At 38.5% G+C, this 22,098-nt stretch overlaps 1 protein-coding gene across 1 annotated transcript; it reads right to left on the reverse strand.

Moving 5' to 3' along the window:
• Window positions 1–2,069: 2,069 nt before the first annotated feature.
• amer1 (APC membrane recruitment protein 1) lies at window positions 2,070–20,124 on the reverse strand. Its single transcript, XM_048544010.2, has 2 exons — window positions 20,030–20,124; window positions 2,070–8,102 (listed from the first exon to the last, which is right to left on the reverse strand). The coding sequence occupies exon 2, from the start codon at window positions 8,001–8,003 to the stop codon at window positions 4,377–4,379; it is 3,627 nt and encodes a 1,208-aa protein (XP_048399967.2). The 5' UTR covers window positions 8,004–8,102; window positions 20,030–20,124; the 3' UTR covers window positions 2,070–4,376.
• Between the last annotated feature and the right edge of the window lie 1,974 nt (window positions 20,125–22,098).

Consider the following 22,098-nt stretch of genomic DNA (forward strand, 5'->3'; position numbering starts at 1 on the left):
GGAAAGTACAGGCCCAACATATTCCCTTTAAGATGCCATTTTTGAGCAACAATCCCAGGGAGCCCTGAATGTCTAGGAATATTCTGGACTGGATAAGAAGAGAGAGGCTTTTAGCAGATCCAAAGGATGTAAATAAACAGATGCTCGACTGGAGTACAGAAAATGCAGGGGAATTGAAGATCAAATTATTACAGTTGCTATGACTAATATAACAAGGTGATAAACAAGGTAAAAAGGATCAGAGCAGGTTAAAAGGAGCCAAACTGGATAGCCAACTACTGGACAACAAAACTAATTTTAAAACTCAACCTCAAAACCAAAACTAAATATATTTGGGAAACAGACTAACAGTGCAGAGTCTTTCAGTCTAATGAATGATCTCCAGCCAAATATTAACTTGCCCAGATGCTGATTAGTTCATTTTCACTTGTACTACACAAGTCCTCTATTTCTCAGATCCAAAATAACATTAACAAGGCTTCCTGAAATGGCAAGTGTTCTATTTCATATTAATATGCACTTAATGAAACTGAAATGGCGACTTTAGTGAAAGCAGCCTACCTAATCACCTAAAAATTAGAATTTTAGGAATGCAAAAATCACAATAAGACAGACATTTTGCTCCATACTTTAGGTTTATTTACATTTTACATCACTGTGTAAGTCATTCATCAGTGACACTTGATAATGGAAGAATAACAAATGGTCATAAATATTTGATTGAGGACCTGCAATACAAGTTACAACACAAAAGGCATTTCCACACTCAATGAAGATCATTGTTATGTACAGTAGAACATATTTACAACAGGTCACACAACACTAAAAGTACTTTGCCTCACTTGATTGAAAGTGGCTACATTGACTATCATAGAACATGTTATACATGCAAGCAGAACAGTGAACAACCAACAGTATTCATCGTGGGCCAAGATGATGACAGCAACTGTTTTATGGATGTGACTAGCCCAAACCTTGTTACTTAAGGCACCTCAAAACATTTATTATACACAGAGACACCACTTGGACCTTTGCTGATGTTGGAACATATGCATATACCATTCATTGGGCAAAGCATGCATCTGTACAAAATTATATCCAAATGTCCAAATAAGACAAAGAGCGAAAAAAGAACATTTCAAAATTCAAGCAATCTCAGTAAATGTTGGAAACACATGGGTCAGTCACATCTACAAAGGACAAACCACTCTATTAATAATTCAATTTGGAACAACTTGCAAAAAAAAACAAAAACTTGTGCGGAATCTTTTCCAATGTCTTTTCAGTTACTAATATTCCTCTTCTGTATTCAAAGTAATTTTATTTTACCACAGACTAGCATCATATTCAAATGCAGAGAGTGTCTTTCCATAAGCTTGGAACATTTTCACAGACTTCCGTATCCATTTAGCACAACCTCTCTCCAAAGTCTGATACCTCCAGATATATGAATGTAAAATAATAGAAAATATCGCCACCACAATTTCCTAAAACATTTAATTATTCTGGATACTTACACAGGCATCAGAACAATTGATAAAAACCAAAAAAAACACACAATCTCAATCTTGTTAGACATTTTCAAAATCGAATAACCAATTCTTTTTTGACAATGTTTAAAAATTAACTAGTAAACAAATAGTAAATGAGAACGATACAGCATAGAATCACACCATTAGACTTAGTGTGCCTCTATCAGTTCTCTGAAATCAGTGTCTAATTATTTACAATCTTCTTGTTTGCTATAGTCCTGCAAGTACAGAAATTTTTAGTGCATCATAATACTTGACTATATAACCCAAGATAGTTGACAGAGTATAAGTTGCAGATTCATATATCAAAAGAGATGTGTAGGGGTGGACCAGGAGGGGGAAGAATAATAAGAAAAAGCAAGTTCGTACACAGTTTACAGATAAATCAATCTAGAGAACTACAGACTTCAATTGGTTTACCTGTATAAGACATTTTTGTCTATCTTGGGTTATATAGTCAAGTATTATGATGCACTAAAAATTTCTGTACTTGCAGGACTATAGCAAACAAGAAGATTGTAAATAATTAGACACTGATTTCAGAGAACTGATAGAGGCACACTAAGTCTAATGGTGTGATTCTATGCTGTATCGTTCTCATTTACTATTTGTACTGGGACTTGCTGCCATTTCAGATTTCAAGTAGAAGGGAAATGGAAATTATAATGGATAGCTGAAATAAATCACTTGCTCCTACTTCTGCTGATATGCCAAAATGACTTATCATATTCATGAAAGTATAATGTATTTCAGGTAGGACTTTATTTGGAAATAGTTTGAGGAGAAATGTTTTATCACATTCACATAGTATTTATTTCAAATGGAATGGGAGGTTATTTCATTGAAACTTCTACATTAGCAATTGTTTGCAAAATCAGGCAGAGAAGGCTGTGGCAGAGTGGAAATTATAATATCAAATACATTTTATACAACAATATTTTAGTTGTGTTCCAAAAATAAGTAATCATGGGGTGCAAAAGAAAATGCAGGAATTCCTGCTCTGTTAAAGACATTACCACATTTCCTCATGCAATCACCCACCAGCATTTTCATGAATGGTCTTGGACAATGACAATTTCGGAGGCTAATCAAATATGCAGCCACAGCCAAATAAATAGAAGAATGAAACAACAGACTAAGCAGGAACTGAGGTTGACCTTTCTCCCTTCTAGCCTTTTTAATAGTAATAAGATTATAGGTACAAATTTATCACTTATCAAGTATGCACATTGAAATTTCATTTTAAATTTCAAACTTAGCACTAATATTGCAACCTTCTGCTGCAAATTAAAACTTAACAAGCAAATGTTAAACATAACAAGAAAAGTTTTGGTTTTGTTTCATTGTTTAATCACAGTAGACTGACAGCCTTATATCTCTCAGTCTCTAGGCACAACCCAAGTTTGAAAAAACAAAAAATAATAATTGTGTGCATTTCTCTGGATCACATTCACTTACTGTTGCACTTCACCCAAATCCAAATGATAACATGCAATGTGGCTCTGTTATATCAGATATCAACATTGTAGATGAACAACTAGTTTTGTGTGGTATACAGAATTTACAGTGTTTCCTTCATTATTTTAAGTGTTTCTAGTTACTATTGATTTATCTTAAATTAATAATTCTTTTTGATTATACTAAAACATTGTAAACTAAGGTGAGAGTGGGGCTTGTTGTCCAATCCCCCACCATGGACAGAAATGATTCTACAGTGACTGAAAAACAGCCCTTTGTCTATACTTAATAGCTTCATACTTCATCCACGCAAGTATTTATAGTAAGACGAGATGGTATGTATTGGACAGTTGCTCAACCCTTCAAAGAAAAAGGGTTCTCAAGCATGAATCACTGGATAATCATAAACAGCTACTCTTGTCAATAATTAACTTCTCTTCCAAATGCCACATTGCAGGTCAAGATCAACCAATCAAACTTGGGATCTGATGGCCATCTTGATTAATTACTACATCAAGCATTATTGGGGAATTCAAATTAGTTTTGAAATCCAGGACTTTACAGAAATCCTGATGTAGAAGCAATACTTCTTTCCAAAGTATTTGCTAGGTACAAATACCAATTAAGGTACTCCTAAAACAATTATTACCAGATAGCCCTTTCATAGCAAAACTGAATTTATCCATGAAGATGTGACTCCACTATGTCAGGTGACAAATTAGTCTGACTCAACTAGTTTATTATTTCTGATTGGTCCATTTATTTCAGCTGATCACAAGTGCATATTCTATTATTCTAAGGAAATAGTCTGGAGAAGCAAAAGTAGCCCTGACTTGAGAAAAACTATAGTTAAACAGAAATGTCTTAATATTAAAATCAAGTACAGGAAATCCAGACCGTCGCATTTTATCTTGTTGGATTGTCAATATGAAAAATGAAATTAGCACACATTTCGATCAGCTGATTTTGGATTAGCAGAACCATGCACAGAACCCAACGAAATTCTTGCAGATAATTGAGAGAACAGACATTGGAAGTGCAAATAAATCAAGCTTGCACTACAATACAAAATTCCAAACTGCTCAGTCACATTTGTATATTTTAGCACAACAGTCCCGTACTTTGGCTGTAATAAAGCAGCATTTTGTATTAAAGTAGTGGAAGTTCTATTTTAATAATCCACTTTACCACATCTATGGATATTTTAAAAAAAGGACATGCATTTCACATTTTAAAAATAGTGCTACACTCATACTTTAAAAAAGTCATATTCAAAGCCTTTGGTGAATATAAAAAGTGTTTTGTCAATTTACAAACATAAAAACAAATCAATTAAATATTCTGCAGTCCCTCATGAATGTTCCCTGTCCCAAAGTCTGTTGAACGCTACATATCCATTGTAGTGTTTTTGTTCCAGCCAACAGGAAGTTTAACTTCGAGGTCACTTCTTCCCTGAAACATACTATTGTTGGTAGTTGTGTAAAGTCCTGTGAAATTCATGCTGTGTTTCAGGCTCTCTGTTTTATTTGAGCAAAATGAAGATAGAGCCAGAGGTAGCCCTATGTCCCTGCATCCTTTAGCATCAAGCTCAGAGTCAGTACCAGAATAGTGGACTGAGGATACAGTTTTAGAAATGTCATCCTTCTGTCCTTCATTTAACGAAGGTGAACTATATGCTTGTCTTCCATTAGTGTTTTCCCTTGAAGAATTAAAGGAAACGGTCCCTGACTGCAATTTACAACTGTCATTTTGCAATGGTAGATGGGTGGGTCTAACCAACTTTCTAGGGCTATGGGGCTTTTTATTGTTATTTATAGGTTCCAGATGTTGTTTAGAAGTAGATAAGTTTTGAACTGGCAACTTAACAGAATTAGATTTATAGTATAAACTCAAATCTTCTCCCAGGCCAATGTGCTGAGCACCCAAATCCGTATCAAAAGGACAGAAAGACTTGGAATCTGTATTTCTCTTGTCTGAAGTCAAAGGCTCCTCCCTATATTGAAGAGGCTGCTGCTCCAAGCAATTTGAAATGTATGTGATCTCCCCAGTTTCTGAAGAAACTGTCTGACCACTTATTTTGCCAAACCAATGAGAAGGTCCTTTTTTACTGTTCTGCTTGTACTTAGGAACATCAGGAGACTGTGGGGTGCTCTTTGATGCTGCAGTGACCTTTGACAGGTATAAATCAATAAGTCCAGATTCCAAGCTGTCAGTGTCAAGGGACTTGCTCCTTCTGTTAAGGGTTAACGGAGTTGGCAATGACGAACTTAATTTACGGAGGCTGTGACGTGGAAGACTGGCAGCACCCCAACAATTGCCAAGGAAGGAATTCTGGGCACAAATGTGAAACATTCCATCATCACAATGGTGATAAGGCTCTTTCTCCATATAACTGTTGTCAAATGTCTCATAAGATGCAGAAATTTCCTCATCCGTGACCATTTCACTCTGCTGGTCACATTCACCTTCATTCTCAACATCTACAACATCAAATGTTACCATAGCTGGCAGAGCACGTATATCCTGTGCAAAGTGTGAACTCGAATCAGAATTCCCAAGGCTATCGGAAAGAATAGGATAAAGTTTTCTATTTGCTGTGAATTCAACTAAAGCCTGTGAATAATTGATAGCTTGTTCACATTGCTCCTCGGTCTTTTCTACCACATTACAGGAAGAGGCATTTCCACAGGAATGATCAGCTACACCTTTGACACACGTTCTATCCGAAGTTACATTTTTCATACCTCCTTTCTCAACTTCTTTCATTTGTCGTTCCCATTCATCACAATTCTTACTTTTGTATCCTTCTATGTAGTTCTCCCCTGACATCTTATGTTGAAGCTTTGTAATGCTATAACTTCCACACACATTCTGGCTGCTCACCACGTATTTATTATTGGCTTCTTTTAAGCAGCTAGATCCCTGGAGATCTGTCCAATTCTGAACATCAGCTATATTTGTCAAGTAATCATCTTTCACCTTCCCACTTCTGCTCAGACAACATGAAACAAGTGGCTCTGTGCTCACAGCATCTTGTTGGCTTTTGACAATAATACTGTCAGCTTTTGCAGCAATGTTATTAAGTTCAGTATTTCGTACATCACGAAAGAACATGTCCCTTCCTTGAAAGGCCAGGCCTTTTTCAAGTGCTGTCATTCCACATGGTTCCCAACAAGTCAGCTGCTGCAAATGAGCTAATCTGATTCCATCTTCTTGAATAAAATCTAACTTGTCTTGGCCTGAAGGAAGCAGAATATTGTGCTTGTTTGGAATATGAGAAACATTTACATCCCCTGGCACAGGAAAATTTAAAATACCTGTCAAAGAGATTCCCAAAGATGGAGACTTTATTTCTAAAAACTTTTCATCACTGGGAGGGGAATTCATGAGACTATCATTCTGCTCAACAAAGAGCTCATACAAAGCATCCCCACTATAGCTATCCCTTGGAAGCCGTTCATTTTTGCTTTGGCTGATGCTATCTCCCTCTTCCTCATCATGTCCTGGAGTTGTAGAGTCATAATAACCTTCATCGCTATTTGGTGCCGATTCTTGGTGGTCACTCTGAGGTGTCACCAGTTCACTGCTGTTGATTGCACTATCAGCAGTCGCCCTCAGAGCACAAGGATCTGTGACACTGATACGCAAGGCAGAGTGATCAACATCACTGGGCGATCTTGGACACTCACCTCCATCCTCTGCTATACTCTGATTGCTATCATAGATTACAGTTGCTCCTGTTGCTTTCATCCACAATGCTTTAAGGTATTCATCATCCACCTCATCTGGAGTTGCCATTTCTTCCCCACCACCCTGGTAGGTGACCAAACATGAGCTTCGCTTCCCAGCTGTTCTGCCCCTCTCACCAGACACTGTACTTTCAGCAATGCTATCATCATCATGGTCAGCAGTAATGTCCCCGCATCCTGTGAGGGAATCAAAGCTCTTCAGCGAGGTTACATCACCAAAAATTAAGTTGATGTGATCAAAAGAATGTACTGAAGGTGGATCATGGTCGAGGCATTTAGGTTTTACAATATCTGGCATGCTACCAAAACTAGCGTCCATGTTAAGAATAACACCACCCGCCTTCCCGTTTAATGTCTTAATTTCAGGTGGGCTGGCTTTCCTTACCTCTGCACAAGATGTTTCAAAATCACATGCTTTATTTTTCAATGAATTTTCTATTTTAATGGCACGTGATTCAGACAAAGAATTTGTACTATTTGCAGTCAACGTTTTATCGATTGAATCACCAATCACCAAATGGTTCATTTTACATGCAGACTTTAAATTTAGCTCATGCATGCCCCTTTTAAATTCAGCACACACACCTTCCCCTCCTGCTGTCATTTGTTCCATATGTGCAAAATCAGCAGCAGCACAGTTGTTGTCCAATGGATTTCCTTTAGCAGGATCAACAGCTTTGTTCTTTTTGTGACGCCTGATACTGCTAAACAGACCCCTTAGTCCCTTCTTTGACCTTCGCACACTCGAGAGCTTGTCTGCACTTTGTTTCTGAGCAAAACATTCAGAGTTCTCTGATTGTAGTGATTCATCTTTACAGAGAGTAGAGTTAACATTGTTATCAAGTGCCGAGTGCTCACTTTTAGAGCCACATAATGTTCTTGCTGCAGAGTTAGAACTAGGTGAATCAGTATATCCACTCCATCCAGTATCAGAGCTTTCTTTCTGGCTGATATCCAACACTACTTCACTAATGCCACTGTGAGTTTTGCTTTTGCCGATTCCCTTTTTGGACAGTCCTTTTACTTGCCCTTTGTTCTTTATTGTGAAAAAGCTAGGTAGTGTGCAAATGTTCTTCCTTCCTCCGAACAGTTTCAATGCCGTTTTCTTAAGCTTCCCAGAAGACTGTTCAGCATCAGTGGTATTAGTACACTCTGATGATGGATGCACAGCTGCTCCCTGGATCTGTTTCCCTCTGGCAAGTTCCCCATGGCCTGGAGACAAAGGCTTTGTTCCAGCTGTCTCTTCATTGCTGTCAACTTCCATGGCAACCGTTATCTATACACAGGTGTAATCAGCTGTAAATTGGGTTAGATAGACAAACACCCAAATTGCTGCCACAAAGTCTGCTCAACCATCATTGTCCTGCAAAAAAAGACAGAAATCAAGTTATAAACCAAAAGAGGGGCATTTTCCACACATTCATTATTGCCTGTCTAGCCACTGTCTTGAGGCTACTGTCATAAATTAACTTCTGCATGAAAACTTCGACACTGTTCTATCAAATGAGAGAATCACTACAAGATAAAATCTTCCATTTTAATTTTGCAGCACTATAATTTAATGTAAGGTCATCACATTTGACACTATAGTTGTACATAATACAACGGAGAGACAATGATAATAAAATAGCCATAGTTAAAACACTGTCCTTTAATGTTTCCTGCACAATAAGACCATATGAAATAGGAACAGGACTAGTCAGTTCAGCCCCTGGGGCCTGCTCTGCCATTCAACAGGATCATGGTCGATCCAATATTCCTCACATCCACTTTCCTGCCCTTTTCCCAGAGCCTTAGATTCTTGATCATCAGGGGAAATCAATTTCAGCCTTAAATACGCCCAAGGATTCTACAGCTGTCTTGTGGCAAAGATTTCCAAAGATTTTCCTTCTGAAAAGAAAATCTCTTTCATATCATTTTTAAATTGGTGACTCTCTATTCCGAGACTATGCTCCCTCAACCTGGGCTCTCCCACCAGGGGCAACATCTTCTCAGGACCCACTTATTCGAGCCTCTTAAAAATCCTATATTTCAATAAGATCATCTCTCATTCTTCTAAAATTAAATGAGTTGAGTTCCAACCTGTTTTGCCTTTGTTTATATGACCACCCTTCTGTAATGGGGATCATCCTAGTGAAGCCTTCTCTGAACTGCATCCAATGAAACAGTGTTCTTCCTTAAATAAGGGAACCAAACTGTGGAGTACTCCAGATGCGGTTTCACCAGTACCTTGACCAGTTGCAGTCAGGCTTCCCTCTGATACCAACCCTCCTGGAAAAAAACATTCCATTCGCCTTCCTGACTATGTCATGCACCTGTGTGCTAGCTGTGTTTCGTGCACCAATTGCTGAAAACTGTAATTGTAAAGACGACAATGGCACCATTTGCCTTTGGGACTATACGAATCTTATGTTCAACGATATAACCTTTAATTAATGTAACTAAACAATTGTAAAGGAAAAAAGTGAACGACAGAAGGTAGTAGAGTAAACTGAAGTCAAATAGGTGAAAGAGACTGGGCTAAAAAAGAACAAAAAAGGGATATTATTTTTAGGAAAAAAAGAATACCTCTAGGAACAATTTATTACCTACTGAGTTGAATTCCAGTTTCATTGTTCTTTTTTGGGGTTCAATAGTCAGGCCAATAAAACAGATCATTACCAGAGACTTTACAATATGAATTACAACATTAATTGGATACAGTAAAAGCAGTTCATTCACAATGCAGATCCAACAAATTTATTACATCCAAATGAACTTGAAATTGGAGGTTAGTGGCAAGAGGGTAGTTTGTTTGGTTTCAGTCTGTGGCACTTTTCTAATGAAGCTCAAGGAAAGCTTGAGGAACAGCATGGTATACTTTAATCAGTTTACACCTTCCAAACTCAAAGTCAAGTTCAACAATTTCTGATCAGAACCATTGTTGCCATTTTTTGCAGACACCAGCAATAGATAATGCTTATTTTGTGCCTATTACCCATATCTGAACCCTTCTCTAGTTTTATTTAGTTATCCTAGTAGTATCTCCTCTTGACTTACACGATCAACCCTTCTGTCATTTAATAACTACTGCACTCCACCTGATCAAACTCATTTGTTTCTTTTCCCCCTTCTCTTTGCCCTTGAACTTGCTCAAAATGTGTTATATCTGTTTCCCAATTCTAATGCATGCGCTAGAACCCGAAAGGAAAACTGTCTCTCCCTTCTCCACAGGTGCTGCCTGGTCCAAAGATTTTCAGCATTTTCTGCTTTTATTTCAACATCCGCTTTTGTGTCAGTGATAATTAGTAATTACTAATTACACTGACTGGAGAGTGTAATTACAAATTTATGAGAACAGTTTCTATTTTAACTATGGGCACAGAATCAACAATGGAAACAAAAATATCAGTAACTATGACCTTAATCTAAGCTTGAAATTACAGCAGCGTTCCCTGGCCTAATTAATGCATTCTGTCAGCATGCTTCACCTAAAACTTATACCTCCCAGGAGTAACACCACAGGAAATAAAAATCAAACAAGGAATATTCAAATTGGATTTCTTTCCCCTTGGAAGAGATCAGACACTCAATTTATATGAAACTTCATAACAAACACATGACAATGTTTTAACACATTATATGTACTAAGTAATCCAAAATTATCAAATATGCCAAAATTTGCACAGTACCAGTCTGCAAAATAATCCACTCATCTTGTAGAAAGAGAGGGAAATTCCACATTCCCATCATATACTTCAATACAATCCTGAAGTAAATTTGACAATCCTTTAATATTTTTGCAACATGACTTGTTCCATTCTTTTAAAATCCTTTTAAAAACCTAACTTGCTTCCAAACTCGATGTTCCGGGCAAAGCACAAGTGGCCCTCTTGGTACAGTGGAGTGTCTCTATCTCTGATTCAGAAGGCCCATCTTCAAGCCCCACCTGCATCAGATGTGTGGAAGAACATTCTGAACAGGTCAGTTAGAAAATACTTAAAACTGTCAGCTGGGGTTCAAGCAACTAAAAAATGCCATAAGACCATAAGACATAGGAGTGGAAGTAAGGCCGTTCGGCCCATCAAGTCCACTCCACCATTTAAATCATGGCTGATGGGCATTTCAACTCCACTTCCCTGCACTCTCCCCGTAGCCCTTGATTCCTTCTGAGATCAAGAATTTGTTGTTTTCTGCCTTGAAGGCATCCAACGTCCCGGCCTCCACTGCACTCCGCGGCAATGAATTCCACAAACAATACAAATCCGCATAAACAACAAAAAACCTCAACAGTTCCAGACTTCATTCATTTTACACTTACGACAGAAGGCCAAACTTAAGCAGCCGATTCTTACACACAAGTAAAAGTTTAGTGTCTCCTAAGAGGCATCACAGCTAATATCAAACTTGTTGTCATCCAACAGCACTACACTTCATGTACTGGACAACTACCAAGAGCTAAATTTCCAGTAGTGTTTTTACAGCCTTTGTTTAGTGACACATATAAACACAGCTCCCATAATGTACTCATATCTGCAAGAGTAAACAGTTTCATTGAAATAGCACCTTTTCAGACTGCAGGCTGTTCCACAGCACCTTACCTTCAAGTAAATACTTTTTTGAAACACACAGAATGCTGGAGAAACTCAGCAAATCTGGCAACTGAGGAGAGAGAAACAGAAAATGTTTCAAGTCTGGTATGTCTCTTCTTCAGAAAGTGCTTTTTTGAAGTATTGTTGCTGTTGCAATGAAGGTACATTCAGTAAGTTTTCATAACTATTATATGTACTAAATAATCCAAATTTGCACAGCACCAGTCTGCAAAATAATCCACTCATCTTGTACAAATAGAGGGAAATTCCACATTCCCATCATATACTTTACTACAATCCTGAAGTAAATTCGACAATCCTTTAATATTTTTTGCAACATGACTTTGTTTCATTCTTTTAAAATCCTTTTAAAAACCTAATTTCTTTCTGAACCCTTGATGCTCTGTGCAAAACTGTGGCAATACCACATAATCTATTTTATTGAGGCTGATGGATGAAAAATCTATTTGGCTTTTTCATTCCTGAGATTGTGTAGAATTATCAATTGCTGTAGGTGGTGGTGAGCTGCTGTCTTAAATTTTTTGAGTGATCTGACATACTTGAGTAACTTGCTAGTCCTGTGCCAGTTCATTTCAGAGGGCACTTAAGAGTTAACCACTTTGCTACGGTTTGGAATGATCACACTGGCTAAGGACAGCAGATTTCCTTCCCTGTAAGATATTGGTTAACCTTTTAAAATAATCAAGTGGTTTCATAGCCATCATTACTGGGACCTATCTCATCATTACAAATTTATTCATTAATTGAATTTAAGATTTAAGATCACCAATCAAGGTGACATTTTAACACAGAAATGCATTAATTTAATTCCATTGTCCATTACGCAACCATCACCATTTGTCAGAACACCAAAATAAGTACCTGCCCTAAATAGTGATTTTGGACCTTTCATATCCAAAGCACCTCAGTTCAACACTTTTTTTCTGAAAGACAGAACCTCAGGCATGCAATGTTCCCTCAATATGTTATAAATGATTTTAAAAGTTTTACACTGGTTGGATAAAGCTACAATACAGCTAAAAAGGAATGGCAATGGCAATGGCAATGATTTGCTTTTGAAATGAATGTGCAGTAAAGATTGAGATGGTTAGAAAATAACCCCAAGGTTGGGGCAGACATTATGGCTGACTGCCTCTGACAGTGGAAAGAATGGAGCTGTGAAGAGTAGTAAGGTTTGTAGATTACAGATCAGTTCTACAGTTGAAAAGAATCACTTCAAATGAGATCAGGCAAATACAGAATGACATGGGCCAGGTCCTCATGGCTGAGGTAGAATGAATGCAGAGCACAGATTAGTTCCAACCCCAGTGGTGTTATGTCAATTAGAGAATTCATGTTTTGTAAATTTATACTTTTTAAAAATATATATTTAAATGTCCACAACGCACAAAAAGACGCCCATTTCGCTGGAGTAATGAGGTAAAACTATTCAATGCAGTCAAAAATATGAATAATTTGTAATAACACCCGATGTTTCAAGATGCTCCGAAGCCACTGAATTGCTTCAAACCATTACTGAATTACATAAATCAGTCACACGTTGATTAATGACACTGTCAAAACTCATTTCAGAGTGACAACCAGGGGGTTAACCATAGATAAACACAAGCAATAGACTAGCATAAAACATACTTTGTTCAATGCATCGGACAAAAAATTTATTTAATAAAAAAATCACACACACATTACCAAACAAGTTTGGGCTGGTGGAGGAATTGGGGTGGTGGCAATTAACAGGAAAATTGTATTACAACTCAGGATCTGTGATTCCAAAATGTAAAGGTTTAAAGGCAAATAACCAGCAGGGATAACTGCGTACGTTTTTTGCCCAGAGATAAATTAAAAGGATTTACTGTGGCAGGGCAGCATAAGACTCAATTTTTTCTTTAAATATTCACACCTTACTAAAAGCAGCTCAAAACAGAGGCGCAATTATTGTTTAGTATAATTTCTTGGATTTGAGCATTTTTTTCCCCCCAAATAAAAGTGGCCCAATAAAAAGCAGCCAAAAATATGTAGAACTGCAAAATAATCAACGGTTTAACAACTGAAAATAAAAGACATAATTCCACAGGCAGATGACAGTCCCTCCAATTTAAAGCTCCCAATTTTATTACAGTGGCTTTCACATGACAGTTCCATCTGTGGCACACACATCCTCCTCCTAAGCACTCAGCCAGCATACAGATGGTACCAATACATCAGTTGCTTAATTCAGCCCTACAGCATCCAAGACCTGCTAACAGACTCAGTGCAAGATACAAGTGCCCTTGCCACCGCCAAAGAGATCAATAATTGCAAACCTATTAATCAGGAAAAGTTATATTATCACAATGTTAGCCCTTCCACCTGACTAAGTGATCCTTGAACCAAATCTGCAGAACAGCTGTGACGATGCCAGAAATCGTTACAAATTTTTCCAGTTTTTGTTACACTGAACTTTGTCACCTTGTCATGTTTCTTCCCAATTACCCATAGGCTCTGTTCCAGCATCTGGTCAAAAGAAGTTTACTCACTCAGGATAGGAAAATGGAAGTTTAATGGGCAAATTGGTATCTGGTGGATCTGCAATATCAGATAAGGTTCAAAGTGTTCCAGGTCAATATTTTGTTCTAAATTCGATAACATTAGATGAAAGAAATCCCCAAGGTTAACGTTCTAGAACTTTGGTTAATTGAATTGGGTCGTTTTCATGTTTAAAATATTATAAATTTGACTTTAGTTTGTCATTTATAATAAAAAATTTCCCCAATTTTGTCCATATCTCATTGTTACCTATTTGAGCACTACAAAAATAAACTGCTGACCCCAAACTCCTGCATAATATCAATGCAAAATACTAGCATTATTTTAATTTCCACACCAGGACTCTACAATCCATCATAAGAATCAGGGCCTGCCAATGATGTATGACAGTAGTCATGTTAATTCCATAATCCCACATAGCAAATGTGAATCTCAACTAATCAGAACAAATCCTGTAAAAAGGGCCACAGATGTATGAAATTGAAATAGTAGCTTTGCCAAACAAAGAAATATGCTAAGCCACTGCAGATTTGCTGTTAGATTAGGCAGTGCAAGATGCATCTGATGCAATTTTTTTTCCAAGATGATCTCAGAACAATGCAGAAGCTTTAAAACCAAGTAATGAATTTGGCGAACTGTTCAACGGTTAAAAGAAACAACTGGATCAATTTCACTTTCTGCATTTTTTAAAAAAAATCAAAAATGCAATCTGTTTGAGCAAAACGACAGGTAGCAACCTTCATCTTGTTAATTACGATACTTAGTTTCAACTTCCTTGCGGTTCTACAAAGTAAACATTTTGCAACATAATCCTGAAATTTTCAGTTACATCATCTTGTACTTGTTGGCTTACGATGCACATACAAGGGTTACTGTTGTTATCCTATGTACTCTATCTTCTCAGTTCAGCCATGCACATGCAGAGTGAGTGAGCAAGTAGGAAATCTATAAACACCAAGACTTAAAATAAAGGTATGGTATCTCAAAACCTGAAACCTCATGACCGAGTCCATGCCAGACTTCAGATCTTGCTGGTTTACAGAGAAGAAGAAAAAAAATCAGACCCTCAATTCAATTAATAGATGATACATCAAATCAGGTTATTTGGGTCAAGTGGATTGAATGATCACAAATCACTCGAAGCTGGAGAAAGGACCAATTTGTGAAGCCAATAAGTAGTCTGGCATGCTACTATGCCAATATGGCATAAAGCTGAATGGTCTCAGTAAATTATTTTACTCATTTATTAACATTTAAAATTGATGCACACCATCTTATAAAAATCTCCCTCTCTGGACACATCAATATTTTTAAAAACTCACTGTACCTGTATCGTTTGGACTGGGTGGGTCAACTGACATTTTGAACTAAATCAATAACTTGTTTTTTGGTTTGGGGGGGGGGGGGGAGTGAAGTTCTGAGTTATGTGGGCATTTGGTTACAATTTTTTTTCCCCGCAAAAGGAAAGTAAAGGAATTCAACATCATTGAATGAAAGTCATGCCGTCATAAAGACCTACAGCACAGAAACAGGGCCTTCGGTTCAACTTGTCCATGCCGACCAAGTTTCCCAAACTAAACTAGTCTCATTTGCCTGTCTTTGGCCTATATCTTCTAAATCTTTCCTATTCATGCACCTGTCCAAATGTCAGTTAAATTTTATAATCATACCGGCATCTAGTACTCTGGTAGTTCATTCCATACATGAACCATCCTGTGTCGAAAATGTTGACCGAGGTCCCTTTTAAATCTTTCTCCTCTCACCTCAAAATTATGCCCTCTGGTTTTGAATTCCCCAACCCTCGGGAAAAAGACCTTTGCCATTCACTTTATCAAAGCCCCTCAATGTTATAAACCTCTATCAGGTCACCCCTCAAACTCCTATAGTCCAGTGTAAAAAGTCCCAACTTATCCAGCCTCTCCTTGTAACTCAAACTCTCCAGTCCTGGTAACATCCTTGTAAATCTTTTCTGTGCCCTCTCCAATTTAATTATACCCTTCCAAAGTTGGTTGTCCAGAACTGTACACAGTACTTCAAAAGTACCCTCAGCAACACCCTGTACAACCACAGCATGTCATCCTAATTCCTAAACTCTATGATCGGGGCAATAAAGACAAGCATGCCAAATGCCTTCTTCACCACTGTCTATTTGTGACAACTTTCAATGAACTATGTACCTGAGCCCCTAGGTCTCTCTGTTCTACAGCACTGTCCAGGGCCCCATCATTAACTTCAAGTCCTACCCTTGTTTGTCTGACCAAAATGCAACACCTCGCATTTATCTAAATTAAAACCCATCTGCCTTTCCTAAGAATCAAGTCACATGTGTTGAGAGGAATAAGCAAAGAGTACAACAGGACTGACAAGGAAAGAATGAGAATAGGTGCTAGTCAACATAAAAATGAACTCAAAAATCTTTATTGGCACAAAAAGCTAATAGCATGCTGGCCGTCATAACAAGAGTAATTGAGTATAGGAGCAGAGGTCCTTCTGCAGCTGCACAGGGCAGTGGTAAGACTGCACCTGGAGTATTGTGTTCAGTTTTGGGTCTCCAAATTTGAGGAAGGAATTCTTGCTATTGAGGGAGTGCAGCGTAGGTTCAGAAAGTTAATTCCCGGAATGCGGGGGCTATCATTTGTTGAAAGATTGGAGCGACTGGGCTTGTATACACTTGATTTTAGAAAGATGAGAGGGGATCTGATTGAGATGTGTAAGATTATTAAGGGATTGGACACTCTGGAGGCAGGTAGCATGTTTCTGCTGATGGGTGAGTCCAGAACCTGAGGACACAATTTAAAAATAAGGGGTAGGCCATTTAGAACAGAGTTGAAGAAAAACTTCTTCACCCATAGAGTGGTGGATATATGGAATGCTCTGCCCCAGAAGGCAGTGGAGGCCAAGTCTCTGGATACTTTCAAGTAAGAGCTGGATAGAGCTCTTAAAGATAGTGGAATCAGGGGTTATGGGGATAAGGCAGGAACAGGATACTGATTGTGATTGATCAGCCATGATCATAATGAATGGTGGTGCTGGCTCGAAAGGCCGAATGGCCTACTCCTGCAGCTATTGTCTATTGTCTAAGAAGTTACCGAGTTACTGTTTAAGGTGGAATGATTCCTATTAGAGCCAAAGGTGGTGATATATACAAAGTGATCGCAGGATAAGATTAAAACACTTAAGGAGAATTTCACATCAGTGTTAATGAAAAACAGGGATCTTAAAAAATGCTGGTAAAAACAGATATAGTAGAAGAAACGGATAAGGTGAATGTTGACAGGGACAAAGCACTGGAAAGGCTGGCTATGCTTAGAGTGGATAAGTCACCTGGCCTGTATTGGGTGCACCCCAAGTTGCTGAAACAAGTGGGTTTCAAACTGTCAAACAGGCTTGCCCATTGTAATATCCTGGAATGATTGGAAGACAGAGATACAGAAGGATAAAACTGTGGCAAATATGATAACATTACTCAGGAAAAAAATGCAAGGTTAGCACAAGCAACTACATCCAACTAGTTTTAACATTAGTAGTCTTAGAAACAATAATCAGGGAGCAAGATATTAAACCAAGGCACTTGGACAACCTTGAATTAACTAAGTGCAGTCAACACAGATTTATAAAAAGTAAATCTTGTATTTGACTAAATTTTTTTTCCATGAAATAACACAGAAGGTTCATGAAGGGAATGCAGGGATATTGTATTTTTAGATTTCAAGAAAATATTTGACAAAGTAACACATACAAGGCGAGAAAACGAGAAATATTAGTGACAGGTTTGATAAAACTTAAATATAAGGAAAGGAAAACAGCAAGTCACGGTTAATGAGATAACATGGTGTGAAGTTGGATGAACACAGCTGGCCAAGCAGCTTCAGAGGAGCAGGAAAGCTAATAGGAAAGCATCAGCAGTTCCTACAATCTCCGTACCAAGTCATGGTTAATTATTTATCAGAATGGAAGGTGGTGGGCAGTGGTTTTCCCTAAAGATCAATGCCAGGACAGGTGTTTTTCTTGCTACATAATTTACTATGTATTCTGAGATGCAAGTCATTGAAGAAAATTTGCCAATAATACCAAACTTTGAGGACTTGCAAAGTGGAGATAACATGAATCACCTGCAATGACACAGATAAGCTAGAGGAATAGCCAGGCAAGTGACAGATGGTATTCAGCATAGAAAAGTGAGGTGATGATGTGTTTGCCAGGCAGGAGAGGCAAGTAGAAACTCTCTGGCCAGTCATAAAGCATATGCAAGAAGAGAGGAACTTGTTGGCACAGGTACATTGATCTTTGAAGGTGGCAGGGCATATCGAGACAGTGGTTAGCAAAGCACACGGGATTGTTTTAGACTTACTAAACATAGGTATTGAGTATAAAAACAGAGAAGTCAAAGTCTGGTTTGGCCCAAATTGCGTACTGCATCTAAATCTGGTCACCACATTTTCAGAAGGATGTGAACAATCTTGACAGTGTAAAGGAGATTTAACAAAATAGTGCAAAGGATGGGGGTTTTACATACAATGTTACATTTGAAAGTCGAAGTTGTTCTCTTAAAGTAAAGGAGATTGAGTGAAGAATTAGGTTTTGTGTCACATTGACAGCAGTCACCCCATATGCAGACACAAAAGGTGCAATACCCACCTTTAAAAAAATGACTTAAAATCTTTTGAAATTGAATATTCTTATGATTTAATTGCCTTTTTATTTACTTGTACAGAGTGGTATGTCGTTTGGAAGTTGCTATGAGAGGAATCCCATTGCTACTGTATCCACAATATAATGTGCAATCTTATTTTGCCTAAACCATTACTAACATTAATACATTTAAAAGGAGGTCGACTCTGATCCCAAACAGATAAGATAACGCATAGTGAAAGTATCAACTGCAACCTGATAAGAGATTAATTAGGTGAGATAGTCTGGTTTAACCAGCAGTTGAGAGCTTTTTTCTGCTAACTTATTCTCACTGTTCCCTGATTGGACTAAGTCTTGTTGGACAAAGGATCTACTGGCATAAGGAATCTTTTGGAGGTTTTCAGTACCTCCTGAAGTCTTGAGGCACAGCCCACTTTAGTAATGCTGGGGCTACATGACAGTGCAGCAAGTCAGACAATGAAGGATGAGAATACCAGACACGTTTTTCCATCCCCGGCCCAGAAGTGAACGTCAAGGTCAACTCTGAACTGGCTGTCCCACTTGTGATCAACTTGCTCAGTACAGGCCAGAATTCAATGCAGATATTCTTTAACCATTCTAGTCTAACCAGAGAAAATCCATCCTTGTAACTTATGGTCAACCACATGACCTGTTTTTACATTGACATTCATGCAAATCTTTATGCAACTTCTTTAACAAGTTCAAATAGTTAGGCAAGAATGAATGAAGGGATTAGCTTTTGTTTTGCTAAGAACAATATTCTAATAGTTCTACTGCACTGTCATCCCAGTGACAAGCATACATTTGGGCTGACCAGCCTCAAAGAAAAGCTGAAACACAATCAAATGCTCTAAAACTTGCAAATATGCTAACCTTTTCACCCTTAGTTGATATTATAAACCTCATAACACAATTAACTATTGCACTATAAACAGAAAAGCAGTGATCTGGCTGAGAGATTAAGATCAAAATTCAGTGACAATTACAATGCTATTGAAACTAAACATACAGCAATCCCAGGGATTCATCAGCGACCTACAGGATCTTACCCTTAGCCGTCAGACATTAAGTAGCTTGATACCTTCCCAACAAAGAACAATGTTGTTGCTATTGCGTTTATTTGGCATGTCGTTACTAGAGCTACCAACAAGATCTCACCGTCAGCATAAAACACTCCCTGCAGACAGGATCTAACTGCTGGTTATTTGATCCAAGTACACTCATTTGGATAAAGTCATGGAAGGTTCAACAGACAGCCAACCTGTCATTAATGTGGTCTGCTGTTAACTTTTTGTTGAAGGTACTGGTGACTACAGTGAAAGGTAATGAATAGGCCAGTCTGCATGGATCACCCAGTGTGTCCTACTCCCAGCGCCAGGATCCGTCACTTACAGCCATTCCCAGGTTTCAGGCCTTGCCTAAACCCTGCTTCAGCTACTGAAGGCCGGATCAATACTCAACCCAGAGCCGCAGTTCACTCTGACTGAGCCCCGCCACACTCATCCCTTGCTTTCATTACCGTTGCTATAGTTCCCATTCCCGGGGCCGCTTCCAGTCCTTCGGCCTCGACCAGGATCCGCTCCGCTCCCTGGCCACACCCACAATGTGACTGACACAAACCGGAGCCAATCAGCTTTCGGTCACGCCCGCTTGCCTGGCAGCCGGGAGGCGGGACTTCCGTGGAATTTCCAGTAGCATTTCCAGAGACGGTCAATAGGGGGCAGTCCCCATGGTTGGGTGAGACCAACTAAAACATGTGTTAATGAGGTATGAGACTCGGTCATATTGGGGTAATGAGGTGTGAGATTGGGTCATAGAGGGGTAATGAAGAGTGAATTTGGGTTAAATGGGGAGCAACAAGGTGTGAAATGGTGTTAAATAGGGATACGAGGGAGTGAGTGCGTTATACAGGGGTAATAGGTAGTAATACCAGGGCAAATAGGGGTAAGAGGCAGTAAAACTGGGTAATGAAGTGTGAAATTGGGAGTGTTAGGATGTGAGACTGGATCAAATAGGGGATCGTGGGAGTTGAAATTGGGTCAAATAGGAGCAGTTAGGAATGAGGCTACAGTCCAAAGATGTGCAGGCTAGGTGGAATGACTGCCAAACTTCCCCAAGTGTCTTGGGATGTGCAGGTTAGGTGGATTGACAATGCCAAACTGCCCATAGTGTCTAGGGATGTGCAGGTTAGGTGGGTTTGGGGAATGAGTCTGGGTGGGATGTGCTGAGGTTTCATGTAGACTTGTTGGGCTGACAGGCCTCTTTCCACACTGTAGGAACTCTATGGATTGAAACAGGGGCAGCAGAGGAGTTAGACTGAATCAGACAGAAGCAATAGAGAGGCGTGATACTGGGCCAAAAAGGTGCAGGAATGAGACTAAGTCAAATAGGAAGCAATGGGGAGTGAAACTGGGTCAAATAAGAGCAATAGGGAGGGAGACTGGATCAAATTGGGGGAAATGGGGAGGGAGACTGGGTCAAATAAGAACAATAGGGAGTGAGACTGAAATGTAGATACTTGAAATGTTCAAAGATTGGTAAGTCATTGATTACAGTTAAGAAATATAACAGGGAAGTGAGAATAGAAATTGCAGAGGCTGTAATCTTCCCTAGCTTAGTTGAAGAATTGCAAATGTTGTACACTTATACAAAACAGTGCACAAAGATAAATGCAGCAACCATGGGCCAGTCAGTTTAACCTTTTGTAAAGGAAAACCTTTTAAAAATAACATTTTTGAACCAATTAATGCTCACTTTGTTAAATATGAGTTAATTAAGGTAAGAAAGAAGTTAATTAAAGAAGTTGATATAAAAAAATCATGTTTAACCACCAGATCTGAGTTTTATTATGAAGCAAGAGAGAGGTTTGATGATGGTAATGCTGTTGATATGTTGTACATTGGCTTCCACAACCCGTTTGTTTAAAGGACTAAATAACAGATATTTCCTCTTCAACAATGATCACAAAAACAAAGTTGCTGGAAAACATTCTGCGGAAGGGTGACTGGACCTGAAACATTAACTCTGTTTTTTTCCTTCACGGATGGTGCTAGACCCGCTGAGCTTTTCCAGCAACTTTTGTTTTTGTCCTGATTTACAGCATCTGTAGGTCTTTTGGTTTTTATTTAGACATTTCCCCTTGTTACCCAGTCCAGAATGAAGGTGCCTACATTTAAAATCAGTGGTCGCTCTTTTAGAATGGAGATGAGGAAATTTTTCTCTCTCTCTCAAAAGATTAAGTGACATTGGAATTCTTCCTCAGAGGGCAATGGAGGTGAGGTTATTTAATATTTTTAGGGTAAAGGTGGGAGCACACAAATCAAGTGTATATGGGATTGTGGAATTTGAAACACAATGAAATCAGCCATGAACTTATTGAATGGCAGAGCAGGCTCGAGAGGCTGAGTAGTTTACTTTTTCTCTAATTTCAGATGTTGATGAACAAGGTTAGAGCTCATGGAATAACACGAACAGTAGCAACATAGATATGGAACTGGCTCAGTTTCAGACAAAAAAGGTGTATTAGTAAATAGTTACTTTTTAGACTAGAGGAAAATTTTTACTGGAGTTGCCTAGGATTAGTATTAG

This window comes from Stegostoma tigrinum, chromosome 15 (genome assembly GCF_030684315.1).
Source record: "Stegostoma tigrinum isolate sSteTig4 chromosome 15, sSteTig4.hap1, whole genome shotgun sequence".
Classification (NCBI taxonomy): Eukaryota; Metazoa; Chordata; class Chondrichthyes; order Orectolobiformes; family Stegostomatidae; genus Stegostoma; species Stegostoma tigrinum.

What these genes read in the sequence shown, in the direction of transcription:
- amer1 (XM_048544010.2), bottom strand. Translation starts at nt 8,003, where the DNA reads ATGGAAGTTGACAGCAATGAAGAGACAGCTGGAACAAAGCCTTTGTCT.